This window comes from Protopterus annectens, chromosome 2.part1, assembly GCF_019279795.1.
Source record: "Protopterus annectens isolate FY-2018-M chromosome 2.part1, PAN1.0, whole genome shotgun sequence".
NCBI classification, from domain to species: Eukaryota; Metazoa; Chordata; order Ceratodontiformes; family Protopteridae; genus Protopterus; species Protopterus annectens.
Genome location: NC_056729.1, coordinates 1,924,465,416 through 1,924,481,615, shown reverse-complemented (window position 1 = coordinate 1,924,481,615; position 16,200 = coordinate 1,924,465,416). Strand labels below are relative to the sequence as shown.

The 16,200-nt window shown below is 35.2% G+C and overlaps 1 protein-coding gene across 1 annotated transcript in view; it reads left to right on the top strand.

Annotated features, from left to right (window-relative positions):
- LOC122794693 (DNA dC->dU-editing enzyme APOBEC-3F-like) overlaps positions 1 to 15,293 on the top strand; it is a 422,984-nt gene extending 407,691 nt beyond the window's left edge. The window contains exon 4 of the mRNA XM_044063324.1: positions 14,641 to 15,293. Coding sequence (XP_043919259.1) covers positions 14,641 to 14,667 — 27 coding nt within the window. The 3' untranslated portion in view covers positions 14,668 to 15,293. The remainder of the gene's footprint in view (positions 1 to 14,640) is intronic.
- Positions 15,294 to 16,200: the final 907 nt, after the last annotated feature.

Genomic DNA, 16,200 nt, shown 5'->3' with positions numbered 1-16,200 from the left:
ACATCTCCAGCAGCCAGTATTTTTCTTAAACATAAGTTCCATTTTATGAGGGGTTACATAAGATCTGTGTATGAATTGCCATGTAAAAGTCTCCAATGTAATGAAAGTGATGTCTGCTTTGGAGAGAGAAGAATTCATTTTTTATCTCTGTCATTTGGCACATGTCCATTAACTGATCTATAATAATTCCATATTTTGTCATTATTATGCATTTTTATTTTTTGTTTGTTTTATAAATAGATGATAAGTATCCCTTTCCAGTAATGGGTTGATTCGTTAGTAATATTATATGTTCTATAAGGTTAGGAACATTTTGTCTTATTGATGGTTGCATTGTTTCTTGTTTGCTTAATATATACTGTCTTAATTCTTGTACATGTAACCACAAACTATCTTCCATATTTAATTTCTGTTTAATCTGGTCTATTGTCAGAGGTTTTCCAGAGTTTAGCAATCGATGCCAATATATTAATCCCTTTTCTTTAAGCATGTTGACTACTTCCATATTACCTTGTGTGTACGCTACTGGATATAAAAGAAATGACCATGCTTTAATATCAGGATTGCTATTAATAAGATTTTGGAAAATTTTTAATGTATAAGTAATGTATTTGGAACTTATATTTTTATTCTTATGTATCATCATATATTCCTTCATCAGTCATAGAAAATTGTTTGGTATGAAATCTGTATACTTATTTGCTACTACAAATCCTGATTTTAACCAGATTCTCTCATGAACTAGCTTCCATTTTGATGTATATTTTGTATTTAGCCATAATGATATTGTTTTAATAATGGATGAATGCAAATATATTTCTATGTCTGGTAAACCTATGCCATCTATATCCCAATCATCTAGATGATACTTCATAGCTATCCTTGTTTTTTTTGGCTACCATAGGAATCTTACCATTAAATCATTTAATTGTTTTAGGTGCGATTTAGCTGGTGGCAAAGAACAAGCTTGTATGACATAAAGAATTTTTGGAAATATGATCATTTTAATTATATAAAGCCTTTCTTCCATTGAAAAGAAGAATTTATTCAATCTTTGTATTAGATTTTTAATATTATTTAAGGTCTCTTTATAATTTGTTTCAATTGTAGTACCTAGGTTGTTAGTTATTATAATTCCCAAATATTTAATTATATTATCGGTAGAGATATATTTATGGTATTTTTTATTTAGATCTTTTTTATTAGTATTTATAAGCAATACATTTGTTTTGTTCTCATTAAATTTAAGACTTGAAAAGTTTTGAAAGTTTTGAATTGAGTCCCATAATGCTTTTAAACTGCTATTATTATTTTCTAAGGTAATTAAAATATCATCAGCAAAAAGTTGAATTTTAAACTCTAGGCTGGTGTCTAGTTGTATTCCTTCAATATTTTTATCCATACGTATATTATTTGCTAAGGATTCAATGACTAGCGCAAACAATAACGGAGAAAGAGGGCAGCCTTGTTTTGTGCCCTTAGTTATTTTAATAGATTTAGACAGACAAGATCCCAGTTTTATATAAGCCTATGATTTTTCATATAATGATTTTATTAACAAAGTGAAGTTGTTTGAGAAGCCATATTCTAAGGGTTGGGCTAAGATAATTAGTTAAGCAGGCTTTATGTGAGATTCTTTTCTCAACTTGCTACTCTTAATGTAAAAAATAAATAAATAAAAAAGGAAAGGATACCCGGAAGTGAATGAAGGGTATATTTTTGCTAGATTATGCTAGCTTAACCAGAACTTGTACTTCAAAAGAATGGGAGTGTTGTGCCAGCTTATATGTAATATCTGACCATACTTTCTGATTTATCCACGAGTACCATGGACTTTTCTTCCTACATGATTTTCAGGAATACTATCTAATTTATGACAGCATATCTGCCCAGCTATGTGCCTGCAATTAATTAATTAATTTCACCTGCTCAGGGCTCATTTTCAGCAGTCTCCATGTTTAAATCTGCAATAGGAAGTGATTACACAGTAGCCTATTTATAGGTTCATAGGTTGGTACTAGGCTATCGGCCCTAGGGCCTATACAAGCCTAGCCATAACAATTCCCTGGCTATTTCTTCCCACAATATTTACTTCCCATTTTAGCCTTAAACTCATGATCTCTCTTCACAGCATCATATCCCCTAATATGAGTTTTCTAGCATCCTCCTAATTATAATTTCCGGTAGAAATTACTTGTAAATATGGCGCTACCTAGTCTTTCACCTAGAATCTTCTTCCTGTTCAGGCTACAGGTGTATTCTGTTTAGGCACTAGCTTATGATAACTTTTAGCTGAAATTAGCTGCAGACACTGTATCCCCTACGAGTGAACCTTGGTTATAATTCTGTGTACATATCGTCACAGAGTATCATCTTACCTGATACTCATCTTACCTGGCTCAGCTTATTCCACCCCTCTCCTTCTGTACTGTAAGTCAGAGCTGATTAGATTTTTTTGCCATTTTTAGCTTATACATAATACCCCAACTTTACACTTCGGTGTGCATATTAACAAAATATAGGACTTATAAATTTTATACAAGTCCTTGATCTTTTTATGATGAGTAACTCTATCCTTTTTCTGGATTTCAAAGGAGATGATATAAGAAAATATAGTTCAGCTTACAATATTCAGTACAATACTCCTCGCAGCATGGAACTTATTTTCATAATCTACTGAAGATATTGTTTCTGGATTCAAAGTTGTGACCTGCACCATATCTTTCTATATCTGATGGTTGCAAGGCAATGAGAATACATCCAACCAGTCACTAATTTAGGCCTATTTTTTCTTGTTGCTCTCTTTACTGAAAATAAAATAAAATTGGAAAGCAAATATTTACTTAAGGGTACTGGAAGGATTTTGCTGCATATTGTTTGGTCCATGCAGCTCACCATTCCACCATTTCCTTTACCGTGTTGCAGTTGGGAAGATATACACACGCACACACACACACACACACACACACACACACACACACACACACACACACACACACACACACACACACATACACAACACACACATACTTTTTTGTTTCATATTTATTACAGTACCTCAAGATGATCTCTTCTAATGGAGAAATCATGGTTTCCAAATGAAAGGGCATGCTTTTTTATTGTTGAACAACAATATACTGGTCCCAGAGAATGCAGGTCTATGGCGACATGACTACAATGCTATCTACTTGCACTTCTGTAGCATCTGCAGCCCTGTTGCAATTCTTCTCATCGCCACTAGTAGGCAGCCCAGCATAGGCTAGTGTCCATTCTTATACCAATACAGTTAAGCTGGGCACTGGGTGCTTAAACCTGTCAACTTGGCTGTTTTTCTGACTCCTGGGATGCTTGTGAAATAGAGGTCACTAGCACTGCAGAAACAAGCCCATTGCAGGGAAACAAACTGGCTTTAAATAGTTAACTGTTATAAGGATAACTACTTAATTTTTCACCCTGACAGCATAATGTTAACTTTCAATGTGACATATTTTGAAAAACGTTATTCAGCACATTATCTGCACTTCACTCTATATTTCTGCTCTCCGAACCTAATGATAATCTTTTCAAAACATTGTCCACTTTCACTAATTAGGTCTGTGATTAAGTGGCCAACTAGTCACTGATACAATAAATTACAATTTGAGAATAGAAGACATGCTGAACATGACTTTTTATGAGAATTATTCTTTGGATTGAACAAAGAGAGCATACAGTGACTGGAATACCAACCTTATGGGATTATATGAAGAAAGTCTGACTGCAGAGAATTTGTGCAATTATTTATCGACCCCATGCCCGTGTTTGTCTAAGTTTTTTAGAATACCAAAACCTCATAAAAGTAAAGATAACCCACCATACAGGCCTGTAGTGGCAAGCCGGGAATCCCTTACAGAAGCAACATCCATATATCTAGAATATTTATTGAAATTCCGAGAAGAATATATCATATACAAAAGATTCTATGGTCTTTTTGAGAAAAATAAAAATGTTGTTGGAGCTGGCAGCATCTTTCTAAAAATTAATGTACAGTCATTATATACTGTGCTTCCTCACATTTACTGCATAGTAGCAGCTGTGGATTCTTTAAAAAAAACACCATAATTGTACACAAGAACAGCTAGAAAAGTTAAGTAAGCTCATTAATTTGGTACAGGATTTTAATGTCTTTACGTCCAGTTGAAAACATTACAAACAAAAGACTGGGATAGCTTATGGGAGCAGGGATGGCTCCTAGCATAGCCAACATAGCCCTGGGCAAGTGTAAAGAGGAATTTATGTTCAGCAACAGACATTTCATGCAGCACATCTCATGTTATCTTCGTTTTATCAATGATATTTTTATTGTATGGAGAGGTGACACTTTAAAACTAGAAGAGTTTATCAGGTACATCAATCTAACTCCTACCTTCCTGCATTTCACCTCCTCCCACAGCTCCAGTTCAATCACGTTTTTAGACATGCTAATTTCCAAGGACATTAACAACTACAGAATTTTCACTGATCTTTACCGAAAACTGATGAGAGTGAACCTCTTACTCCACAGTAAACGTCTGCATCCCGCCAAGGCAAAATATAATGTTGTTAAGTCCCAGGGACATAGATTAGATAGAATAACAACAAAGATGGAACCTTTTTCTGAGAAACCTTAATGATTTGGAAAACAATTTCTTAGCAAAGGGGTACGAGAACCAAATGTTAAGAAACATTTTTGAACCAATCATCGAGCTTAAAAATACCAGTGTACCCACACTAAACCGACCCATTGGAAGAATGTTTTAAAAAATTTGTGGACAATAAATCAGAAGACATCTGCATATTGACATATACTATGGATTTTCATTGTATCAAGAATATTATCAAGGAGAACTGGACCATAATAACGGAAAGCCCTTATCTTGTAGATATTTTGGGTGAAGCCCTGACTTTTATATAGAGGAAAGCTAAAAATATTAAGAGCTTTGTAGAAGGAAAACCTAAACCACAAGAAAGGAACACAAAGATATGTGAAACAAACTGTTCATTTTGCACCTACATTCAAGAAGGCGACTCTTTTTACTGCCCATATTTGAAGAAACTTGTTAAGACTAATACAGGCAGAGACTGCAACTCCAGACAAGTTGTTTACAGGTCTAGTTGCAATGGATGTAATACATTTTACATGGGAAAGACTATTAATAAACTGAAACAAAGGATTTCGGGTCATCTATCTGAAATCTGGTCTAAATGTAGAAACAATGCCCTGCCCAGACACCTTCAACTCACAGAAGGCACCCTGGGTTTAAATTTCAAATACTTGCTCATGAACTTGAAGGAGATGTCTCACATATTTTAGAAAAACAAGAACGTATGTGGCAACTAATGCTGAACTCTTTTAGGAAGACTGGACTAAACTATTATTGCTCACTGAAAAGTGTACTAGAGCTAAGAAAGTTGCCCATTTTTTACTAGACTAAAAGTGTGAACTTTATTTACTTATTTGTTATTTGGAATTAACAACAATTTTATTAATTGTTAACTTTGTAAATGTAATTTTAAAATGTAATATTATGGTAGTGACTTAATTATTAATTCTGGTTTAGTGCATACATTTGTATACAAATATTTATCCATTTATACTATTTTTTAAATATTTAAATGCTTATTGGAATTATATCTTCGTTTTGTACTATTATTAGAGTCGAGGCACTTTCGAACATTTTTTTATTACTACAACTTTTGATTACAGTAGAACCACATTAGAGCAGTATTGCAGTATATATATATATATATATATATATATATATATATATATATATATATATATATATATATATATATATATATATATATATATATACTTAGAAAAAACAATAAAATCCCACAGATAATATAAAATAACCACCAAAAGGAGGCAGCAATTCAATCAACATGAAGGCTTTTTCCAGCTAATAATCCAAACGTGAGTTAGAACTTCTTTATTTTAAAGAGCAAAATGTGAGCGCTTTCGCAGAGATACTCTCCGCTTCTTCAGACATTGCAAAATCAAGCAGTCATCATCAGTTATATAGCAAACATCAATCAAGCAATGATTCAATTAACCAAATTATATCAATCTTAAAATTACTACTTGGTAGTACTGTTGAAACAACCTGCTTCTATAAAAACTTAAAAAACACATTGGATACCAAAGTATCCTATATAACACTTAGCAAAAAGTGCACCAACTAAAACAAAAACATAAACTTTACAATAATACATAACTTTTAAAATAAATATGTATAAAACCCTTAAAATATGAATCTTGAGCCCATCTACCGGAGGGCTCTGGCTTTAAGAACAGGCTTAATAGTAACACTTTCATTTAGACCCCTCCCCCTGTGTGCTGCCAGTCTAAAAATCCATTTTAACTCAGCCTGTTCTGTAACAATATCACCCAGCCTAATGTTAGGATATTGTACATGCAATACTTGATAATAAAATACATGATCAGATCCTTCTAAAAGTGTATGCTTAGCTAGCACACTACAATCTTGCTTCTTTTCTAAACAATATACATGGTCTCTAATCTTCTCTCTTAATGATCTGTTGGTCTTACCAACATAGTATTTAAAACATTTGCCACAGTGTGCAACATACACAATATTGCGCGTGTTGCAAGTACTGTGATTCCTCAACTCTCGTAGATATCCTGTATCCGGGTTCTTAAAGAAACGGGATTCATCTATAAATATAAATTGCGGACAACTACCACATTTCCTTGTGCCAAATGGCACAAAATTTTCCACTAACGATGAACAAGTGCCTACATTCCTATAGCAAAGATGTTGCTTTAAACATTTCATATTTTTATAAGTAAACAATGGTTTGTCTCCCACTAGATTTCTTGTTTTTTCATCAACCAATAAAATATTCCATCTAGCCACTATTTCTTGTTTAATCTTATCTGTGTTGCCACCGAATGGTAGCAACACTGATAAAGATCTATTAGAGCCAGCAGCTGGAACAATTTCTATCTTTTTCTCTGAGAAATAAGGTTTGGGTCTAGTGCCCCTCATCCCTGCTACTTCAGCGTATCTCTCAACTATAAGTTTTTCCTCATAGCCTCTGGACAAAAAATCTGATTTTAGCCTATCCAACTCATCTTGTAACCTCACTTCCTCACAGCACAATCATGATGCTCTGATTGCCTGCCCTTTCACAATATTCCCAAATATGGATGGATTGTGCATGCTATTTCTATGCAAAAAGGAAGCTCTATAACAAGCCTTCCTATAAACAGTGGTTTTAAACTCAGAACCCTCTTTATACACAGATACATCCAAAAAATCAATTATTTTCCAAGAATGTGTTACAGTAAATCTAAGAAATGAACTACTGCTATTCAAATTCATATGAAAGGACATAAGACTATCCACAGTGCCATGCCAAATAAAAAAAAAAAAAAAGATCATCCACAAAACGCCTATAAAACAGAATGTGGCCATTGCCTAGCAAATGGTTCCTTTCCCATGCCACCATGACCAAATTTGCATAGGCATTGGCACAGCTAGTGCCCATCTGTATCCCTTTCTTCTGTAAATAGCAACCTTCATCAAAGAAAAACATATTGTTCTCCAAAACTGTTTCAAGTAATAGAGTAATAAAGTCTGCTTTAACAACGTCAACTAAACCACTATCCAATAACAATTCCCTAACCATCTTAACTCCATTTTCATTAGGAATGCAAGTAAACAATGATTCTACATCCATTGTGACTAATAATAGATCTTGTGTTGAGTCAACATTCCTAGCAAAATCATATAGATCTGATAAAAACTGTTCAGTATCCCTTAATACATAGGTATACCTCTGAAGTACTTGTTTTAATTCAAAATCTAAATAAATAGACATTGGCTCAGTGAGCCAACCTGCTCGAGCTACAATGGGCCTAAAAGCAGGTTGCAAAGATCTCTTATGTATTTTGGGAAGCCCATACATTCTAGGTATTACTGGATGCTCAACCAAAAAATAATTACATAACTCATCATTCAACAGACCCAAACCTTTACATTCATGAAACATTTTATGCAGACTTATATGAATATCTTGCACTAAGTCAGGAGAGACCCTGTTATAAGCATCAGTGTTCAACATTTTTGTCATGGTCTCTTTATAACACACTATCCATGACAACAATCGGGCCTCCTTTGTCAGCAGGTCGTATAGCAATGTTCGTATTCTGTTTCAGATCATGCAGTGCTGACTTTTCTTCCGTTGTTAGATTACTGACATTAGTTCTTTGGAAGGTCTCAAAGCCTCCATACAAGTCACTTTCCACTGCTTTGACAAATAAATCAACATTTGCTGGAAGATGAGGCATAAAAGCACTTCTTTGTTTAAATGAATAAAATTCATTTGAGGAAACATCCCCAAACATTAACTTCAATGCCAAGATTCGAGCAAAAACCTTAACAGCTAAAATTGCATCACTTATATCAATATTAGCTGAAGGAATAAAACTAGTCCCTTTGTTCAACAAGTTAATCTCATGTCTTGATAACCTATACTTAGAAATATTCCATACTAGGTTGCCTGATTCCAGAGTTTTGTTAATGTACATACCTGCTGAACATGCGATGGCTCCCGCCATTTCTGCACTCTCGGCTCGTCCATATCGAGCGACCTCTTCTTCCCTGTTCTTATCGGGAGGGGGACAGATGGAAAATTTACAATAGGCGCCTTTTCCACTGGTATTTTACACCTAACATCTAAATTAGGACGAAGCGAGCCTTCAGCTGCCTCTTGTTGTTTAAGACCTGTCATGGATTCTACAGGTGTAGAATATACAGAAAGTGGTAGCGTTGGAGAACAAGGGTTGTCTTGAACATTCAAACTGTTCTCTGATGTTATTTCCTCAACCACTACTCGTCTTTGCCCCACCTCTTCAGATCTAGGACTTGTGCGTTGTTCTTGTTCCACTCGCCTGTTTTCATTGGTTAAGGCAGATGTCGATCCTCTTTGCCAACGTCTCGAACCTCTCAGGGACTCTGAATGGCTTCCATGGGCTTGTGCATTGGACACATTAGTTGAGTTGTTGTTTTTTGGCCAAACAAATACATTATTTCTACTAAAATCTTGTAGATCTCTTATTAATTTATTTTTCTTGACTTCTAAAAGATTCTTTTCATATCTCTGTATTTTATCGACCATTTCATGTAAAAACAATTCTGTCAAGTCATGTCCATGAGCACCTTTCAACTCATTCTGCTGTTTTATTATTGTGTCACGTATATTGAATTCTTGTGGTTGAAAAAAATCTAAAAGTGGTTGAATATAGGCCCTGCTGGCCCCTAAATTAATCTGCTGCCATTTAGTCAAAAGTTCGGGATACAGATTGCTGTAAGTCGGCATATTCAGTATTCTAAGTCCTCTCGGAATGACATTATGCTCAAGGCACACCTCTAAGTGGTATCTCTGATACTGAAGGCGTTTAAATTTATAAACATTGTTCTCTGTGTCCCTTTTCAGTGTCTTTATTAAACGATCGTTACCATTGTTACTATCATTACTATTGATGTTATTGCTGGAGTCATTCATATCTACGTGTAACAAAGGATTCGGAATATTTGTCAGAAAATTTCACAGCCTACCACAGGCTAGCTGCCTGTTTAAATTAACATTGACTTATAGTCTACTACTTTTAGTGAGAGGGTGACTTAGTCTTTGTTACAATTATACTGGTCTTTTTCAGGTTTCCCACTTAGACTGTCAACCTTTTTACAGGTTGTTTAGGTACATTCATTGTACAGTGTATAAGATTGTTAATAACGTTTTGGTTATTTAACAAGAGTTTTCCACTCATGTATTTGTTATACATAAGATGTGGATGACAGGATGTATATTATTGCCATAAATATACACAACATATAAAATATTTTGTATGTTATTTATTTTATATATTTTCTATTTTATACATACATTATATATAGGCTTTATTTTACTTTTCTAGTGTTGACTAAGTTGTGGAAGCTTATTTAAATAAATACTTAAATACATATTTTAATGTTGTTGATTTTAGGTCATTCAATGTAGTATGTGTTAAGCAGGTTTAGTTGTGCGATATTTGGCAAGTAAATCGCACTTTAATTTTAGTTGTTATGCCATGACATCACTTCCCTTTGTCTTTTTAAATAGTGTATGTACGTTGTACTACCTTATTAACTATTTATCTCTGATGAAGCCACTGCAGAGTCAGTGGCGAAAACGCTTTGAATAAAATAAACTGCGTTCAGCAAAGTTTTATGTTCTGTTTTTTCAGCTGGTGCAAGGTTTTTGTGGCTTCGTTTTTGCTCTATTGGTTTTGTTTTCGTGCTTTCCACTTTTTACTAAGTGTTATATAGGATACTTTGGTATCCAATGTGTTTTTTAGGTTTTTATAGAAGCAGGTTGTTTCAATAGTACTACCAAGTAGTAATTTTAAGATTGAGCTAATTTGGTTAACTGAATCATTGCTTGATTGATGTTTGCTATATAACTGATGATGACTGCTTGATTTTGTAATGTCTGAAGAAGCGGAAAGTATCTCTGCGAAAGCGCTCACATTTTGCTCTTTGAAATAAAGAAGTTCTAACTCACGTTTGGATTATTAGCTGGAAAAAGCCTTCATGTTGATTGAATTGCTGCTTCCTTTTGGTGGTTATTTTATATATATATACTTGCTGGTCTTTATCTGTTTGTAAGTTTGGAGCTTTTCTCCCTGGGCCTCCACTGAAAATGGACATGTATCTAGTCGGACTATCCCAGTCAACAAATGTAAAATAAAATAAATAAATAATACACACACACACACACACACACACACACACACACACACACATATATATATATATATATATATATATATATATATATATATATATATATATATATATTCATGTGTTTGGTAGGTTATTTAAGATTTTTGTTTGTACTACATTTTCTTAAATAATATGTATCGTTTTAGCCAAACAAAATTTAGAGTTATATATTATTTAACTTTTAATTGCTTTTCCCACTTGACACACAAGCCTAAAGAATTTTAATAGGCAAAAGTGATCTATGTTAAAAATGTTTCTAAATGTAGGTAGAAAAGATTTCTAAGGAATTTTGGAGGCTTGTGTTAACTTTTTCTTATTTGATACTACAGTGAAATGCTTTCAGGAAATTTTAGCAATGGTTAATGTATACATTTTAGTTTAGTTTAGTTTAACATATCCTGGAATCACACAGCTTGAAGTAGGGCAGCACTGTGTCGAATATCACACTGGTGCATGGGGGAAGGGGTATTTAGCTAGTTAACATGCTAATTGTCTTTTGCAACAGAGCTACCCTAGTAAACCACTTCCATGCTTTTAAACAGGTATATAAATGGAATGGTGAATTCTACACTTTATTCTGTTTTTTTCAACTATTAGTGGTGGTGGTTCTGCGGTAGCGTTGTCACCTCACAGTAAGACGTTGTCCTGTTCGATTCTCAGCTAAAGCGTGTTATGTGTGGAGACATGCGTGAGTGGGCGTGCCTTTGTTGAAGGTTGTGCACCAGAGCTGGCAACTCAGTACGTAAAAATCAACTGCCAATCATTAGCGGACTGGACTTCCGCAGTGGCGACCCCTAACTGGGAAAAGCCGAAAGACACAACAACAACATTCTGCTTTTTTCAACTACTGTTTGGATCACTTGTTTGAGAGTTTCTAATAAAGAAGATTTGACTTGAGCTAGTTTATGCTTCCCTACTTTCATTAGTGGATTTATACTTTAGAAAGTTTTTCAAGAAAATGTTTCTACCACTTGTTATTAGGTGGGATATTCGCAGTATGTTTTTTATAAGGTGCCTGAACTCTAAGGAAGTATAGGGAATCTTACATTTTCCACACAGAGAAGTGTCCTCATTATGTGCTCATATTATGTACATGCACTTAACTCACAGTGTTCATATCCTGATACTATAACGGGCTTTCTTCACTTATGTGTTTTATGGATGTCTGTAGTTTTTTTGTCATATTTTGCCTAGTGTCGCGATTTCAAATCAGAAGTAAAATGACTAGACAATATTTCGATTCTGATGGTGAATAGTGTGACCTTGTGGGTCTTCTCTGCTGCAATTTAAACATTCTATCGAGAAATGTTTCAGTTTCTAGTTTTATCTTGTTTCTTATTCAGATCAAGGATATATATTGATTGCATTCACCAGATGAGCTTTGGCTTTATTAATTAAAGTAATGGATAAAGTATGGGTTCACAAATGGAACAAATCTGGCAAAATGTAGGCTGTCTTCCTATGATAATGGGTGTCTACAGGTTGTGTCATGCTGAATGGGGAGCAAAAATAGATCCCAAAATTGGCAGCATTGCCATTCATGTTCAGTGAGATACTCCAAAATAAACAAATAGTGCAACATAAATGAGGTGCAAGTTTTAAACCTAATAATGATTAAATCTATTCATACTGAACCATTGTGTCAGAGGTAGTGACTGATTACATTAAACATCAAAATACTTCATAGCCTGCTTTGGGTGATAAAAATCAGTCAGTTTCTTGATGTTGGGATGGTAATAGTTTTTTATGTCATGCAGTGTGTCACTGGTAGAGTCAGTTGGGCAGTTAGCTCAGAGGATTAAGGACATGTTAACAAGCTGTTTCCTGTAGTCCAGTGGTGCAGGGTTCAACTCCCTTAGCTTCTGTTGTCTAACTGTGTGACTCTGAGCAAGTCACATCATCAGACAGTGCTCTTGAGCTGAGTCTGAAAAAGAAACATTGAGATCATTGCTTCACCCAGTGAATAAACATAAATAAATAAATATGTTTGAGATCTCTGCCTAATACTTCACCAGTATGAGGTTCAGTCCTAATGTCCTGTCTCTGTTTTTGTGGAGTGTCCATGCTTTCAATGGGTCTGTATGGGTTTTTTCCCCAGGTAGTCCAGTTTTTACCCACCACCAAAAACATTCTACTCTAAAGTGTCCATGCATACTGTATTTGTCTCAGCTCTGAAAAGGGTCTTTGATGACAAGTTAACTTATCCATTTAACAAATGAATACATTAAAAAGAGGAAGGATAGGCTATAACAAGAGTACTTTACTGCTGGGGAATTCCCTCAGTCATTATTTTGAAGAAAGGGATATAAGCAGAAGCCTCATTAAATGACTTGATGAATGAAGGTTATGAGGCTCACTGACAGATTAGGTTAGTATAGACAGAGAAAACTTTTTTTTCAGCATAGGTGAAGAAAAGGGACTAGTGGGAAATGCCAGAATGGAGGTTGCAGGGTTCCTCTGGTTCCTGGCTGGGGAGAATGTCTCAGCATAATTTTGGTTGCATGTGGTATCATAGAGAGTGGCTTGCTGTTACTATGTGTTGGGGCTGTAGACAAAAATCACCACTACAGTTTATTGCTGATGAGTATGGGGGATGGGCTCTGAACACTGTTGTACTGCGGGAGTATACTGCTGTTGACCAGGGATCTATACCAAACCTATTCTATGCACACCCTACCATACCAATTTTAAAAACTCTCTGAAGTATTCCTGCTATATCTACTACAGTATACCATGTGTATCACTACTGTAACAATTGAGTAAATAAGGGGAAAGAATGGGGGGACGGTGTTTGACCATGAGTCTTCCACATAATCTCCTATGCTTCACAGAAGACTTAATAGAGAACATGACATCAGGCATACTATGTCTGTGAGTCCCAGACTTATTTACTAACTGCCTCTGAAAAAATTTTGGTCTTACAACCAGAGTTTATTTCAATCCATTTTAACATGGTATTAGCCTTATCTGTGGCCATAGTTGTTTACATAATTGTAGTAAGATGTATTTCCTGTATTACTGTCCTCTGCACATACAATTCATCTTATACCTAAAGCAATTCTTCTAGATGCTTTTCTCTTCTATTTCACTTATTTTTTGTGCCCCCAACCACTTGCCCACATGGACAAACTCGTGTATTCAACATGTGTCTTTTCATTTTCTCAATACTAATTTGTTTTTTGGCAGTGCTATATCTGTTACTCAAGTGTTCTGCTGCAGTTCCAGTTGACACTTAAGTGCCATTCACAGCTTCTTTAAGAAAAATGGCTTCTTACTATATCAAATGTATACACTCAGTATGAAGATTTCAGCTTCACTAACTCCTTTATTTCTCTTTCCATGCCCAGTTCAGCAACCATTATTTAGATAAAAAAAAAGTGGAACACAAATGAAGGACAGATGATCACTGCCAGTTAAACAATTGTACGGCAGCACAAAACAAAATGGGTCAAAGTGAAAGGCCAGAAATTAATGTATGTAAACCCAAAGGGAGCATTACAACAATACTAACATTGAAGGTGTTGTGAGTGAAAATGAGTCTTTGGATTAGTGTGCTTACCTGGTTAACAAATGTACAAATAAAATGAAATAAATAATTAAAAATAAACTAACACTGTAGTTTAATATCCTACAATGACCAGAAAAGAGATATACATGCATTTTAAAGAAGGCTGAGGAAAGAAATAAATGAATATAATTTATGTATAATGTTACTTCTTGAATTGTTTTATGACATATTCAGCATGGCATATTAAAAACAAAATTACTTACTAAACAAGTGGTTTAATGTTTATATTTCTTATTAGTTGTCTTTTTGCTTTTTCAGGGGGGAAGAAGAAAAGTTTTTCGTTAACATGAGAAGAACACTGTGAGTGCTTCAGTATATCATGGAATGGAATCTCCACTATTCTATGCAAGAGGATCTCCAGTTTATGTGTGCAAAATTAATGTCCTACATGTTAGCTTTTTAAGTCACTGCATTTTCTTGCCTTCTAAGTATTGTTTAAAAATCATATGCACTGTACCTCTTACTAATGCCAGTATTATACACACCAGTTTGTATATATTGATACTTTAAATTTATCAGCAGATTTGGCCTAGCTTGTTGCCCTCCATTTTTTTTTTAGGTGACAGTGCAGAATGTTTAATTTGCATCTTTCTGAGTTATTTCTAGGACTGTATTTGGGCACAGCTTCCTTGATTTGTTGTGTATGAATGACAAACAGATAGACAAGAACACAGTTCAGTATCATACCCCTGTATTTGGAAAGCATGCATGCCTGCACAAGTACTGTGATTTGGTTTAAATGCAAAGAGAGCACTCTCTCTATACCTAGGTTTTCCACTTGTATTTCAGACCCCTGATGGCAACTGTAACAGAATCTCCATATTGACCAACCAACATATTACCTCCAGGCAGATCTGTTGGGACCAGGGTTGCCAGATTTACAGCAACGCAGGTAGGGACAAAAAAAAAAAGAAGGTCTCTCACGGCAAAGTGAAGACCAAAAAAAAAAAAAAAAAAAAAAAAAAGGGTCTTCGGGGGCAACGGCAACTGAAGACCAAAAAAAAAAAAAAAGGTCTTTAATGCGGAACACAGTTCCGCATTAAAGAACTAAAGAACTGAGCTCACTCTGCCTGCAATAAACACGGAGCTTCTCGTGTTTAATGCATTGCAGTTCCGCATTAAACACGAGAAGCTCCGTGTTTAGCGATTTTTGATTGGCCCGTATACCGGCATATGGGCCAATCAAAAATCGCTAAACACGGAGCTTCTCGTGTTTAATGCGGAACACAAGAAGCTCCGTGTTTAGCAATTTTTGATTGGCCCGTATGCCAGGTATACGGGTCAATCAAAAAAAAAAACAAACAAAGTGGAGGCTGGCCGGGATTTAAACCGGCAGGGCGGGACTCGGGATCAGGCTACTGATCTCGGGACAGTCCCGCCCAAATAGGGACGTCTGGCAACCCTGGTTGGGACCCACCAACTCTACTCATTGAACTACAGATCACTTTAGATAGGATTAGTTATCAGCTCATAGCTGGCTGCAGATCACTTTCTTTTTCCCTGATGACCAAGTAGGATTCATCAGTGTTCTAAATGATCTCCCTATCTGCAGACATGCTATTATTTCAGGTGACATTAACTATTTTTCAATAAACTGGGACACCTATATCTTCAGTGTAGGATATTCCCCAAAATTCCTAGCCTTAATAAACAAAAACTCCCATGTGCATTTGGTAAATATCGTTTTCAAATTGGTTCTTACAGATATGTCCACCTCTTCCACTACTCCTCAGGTATCGACTTCTCCAGTGAAGTCTAACCACCACCTCGTGACCTTCTCCTTTAAACTTCAAAAAGCCCCTACATCAGTTCTCACTG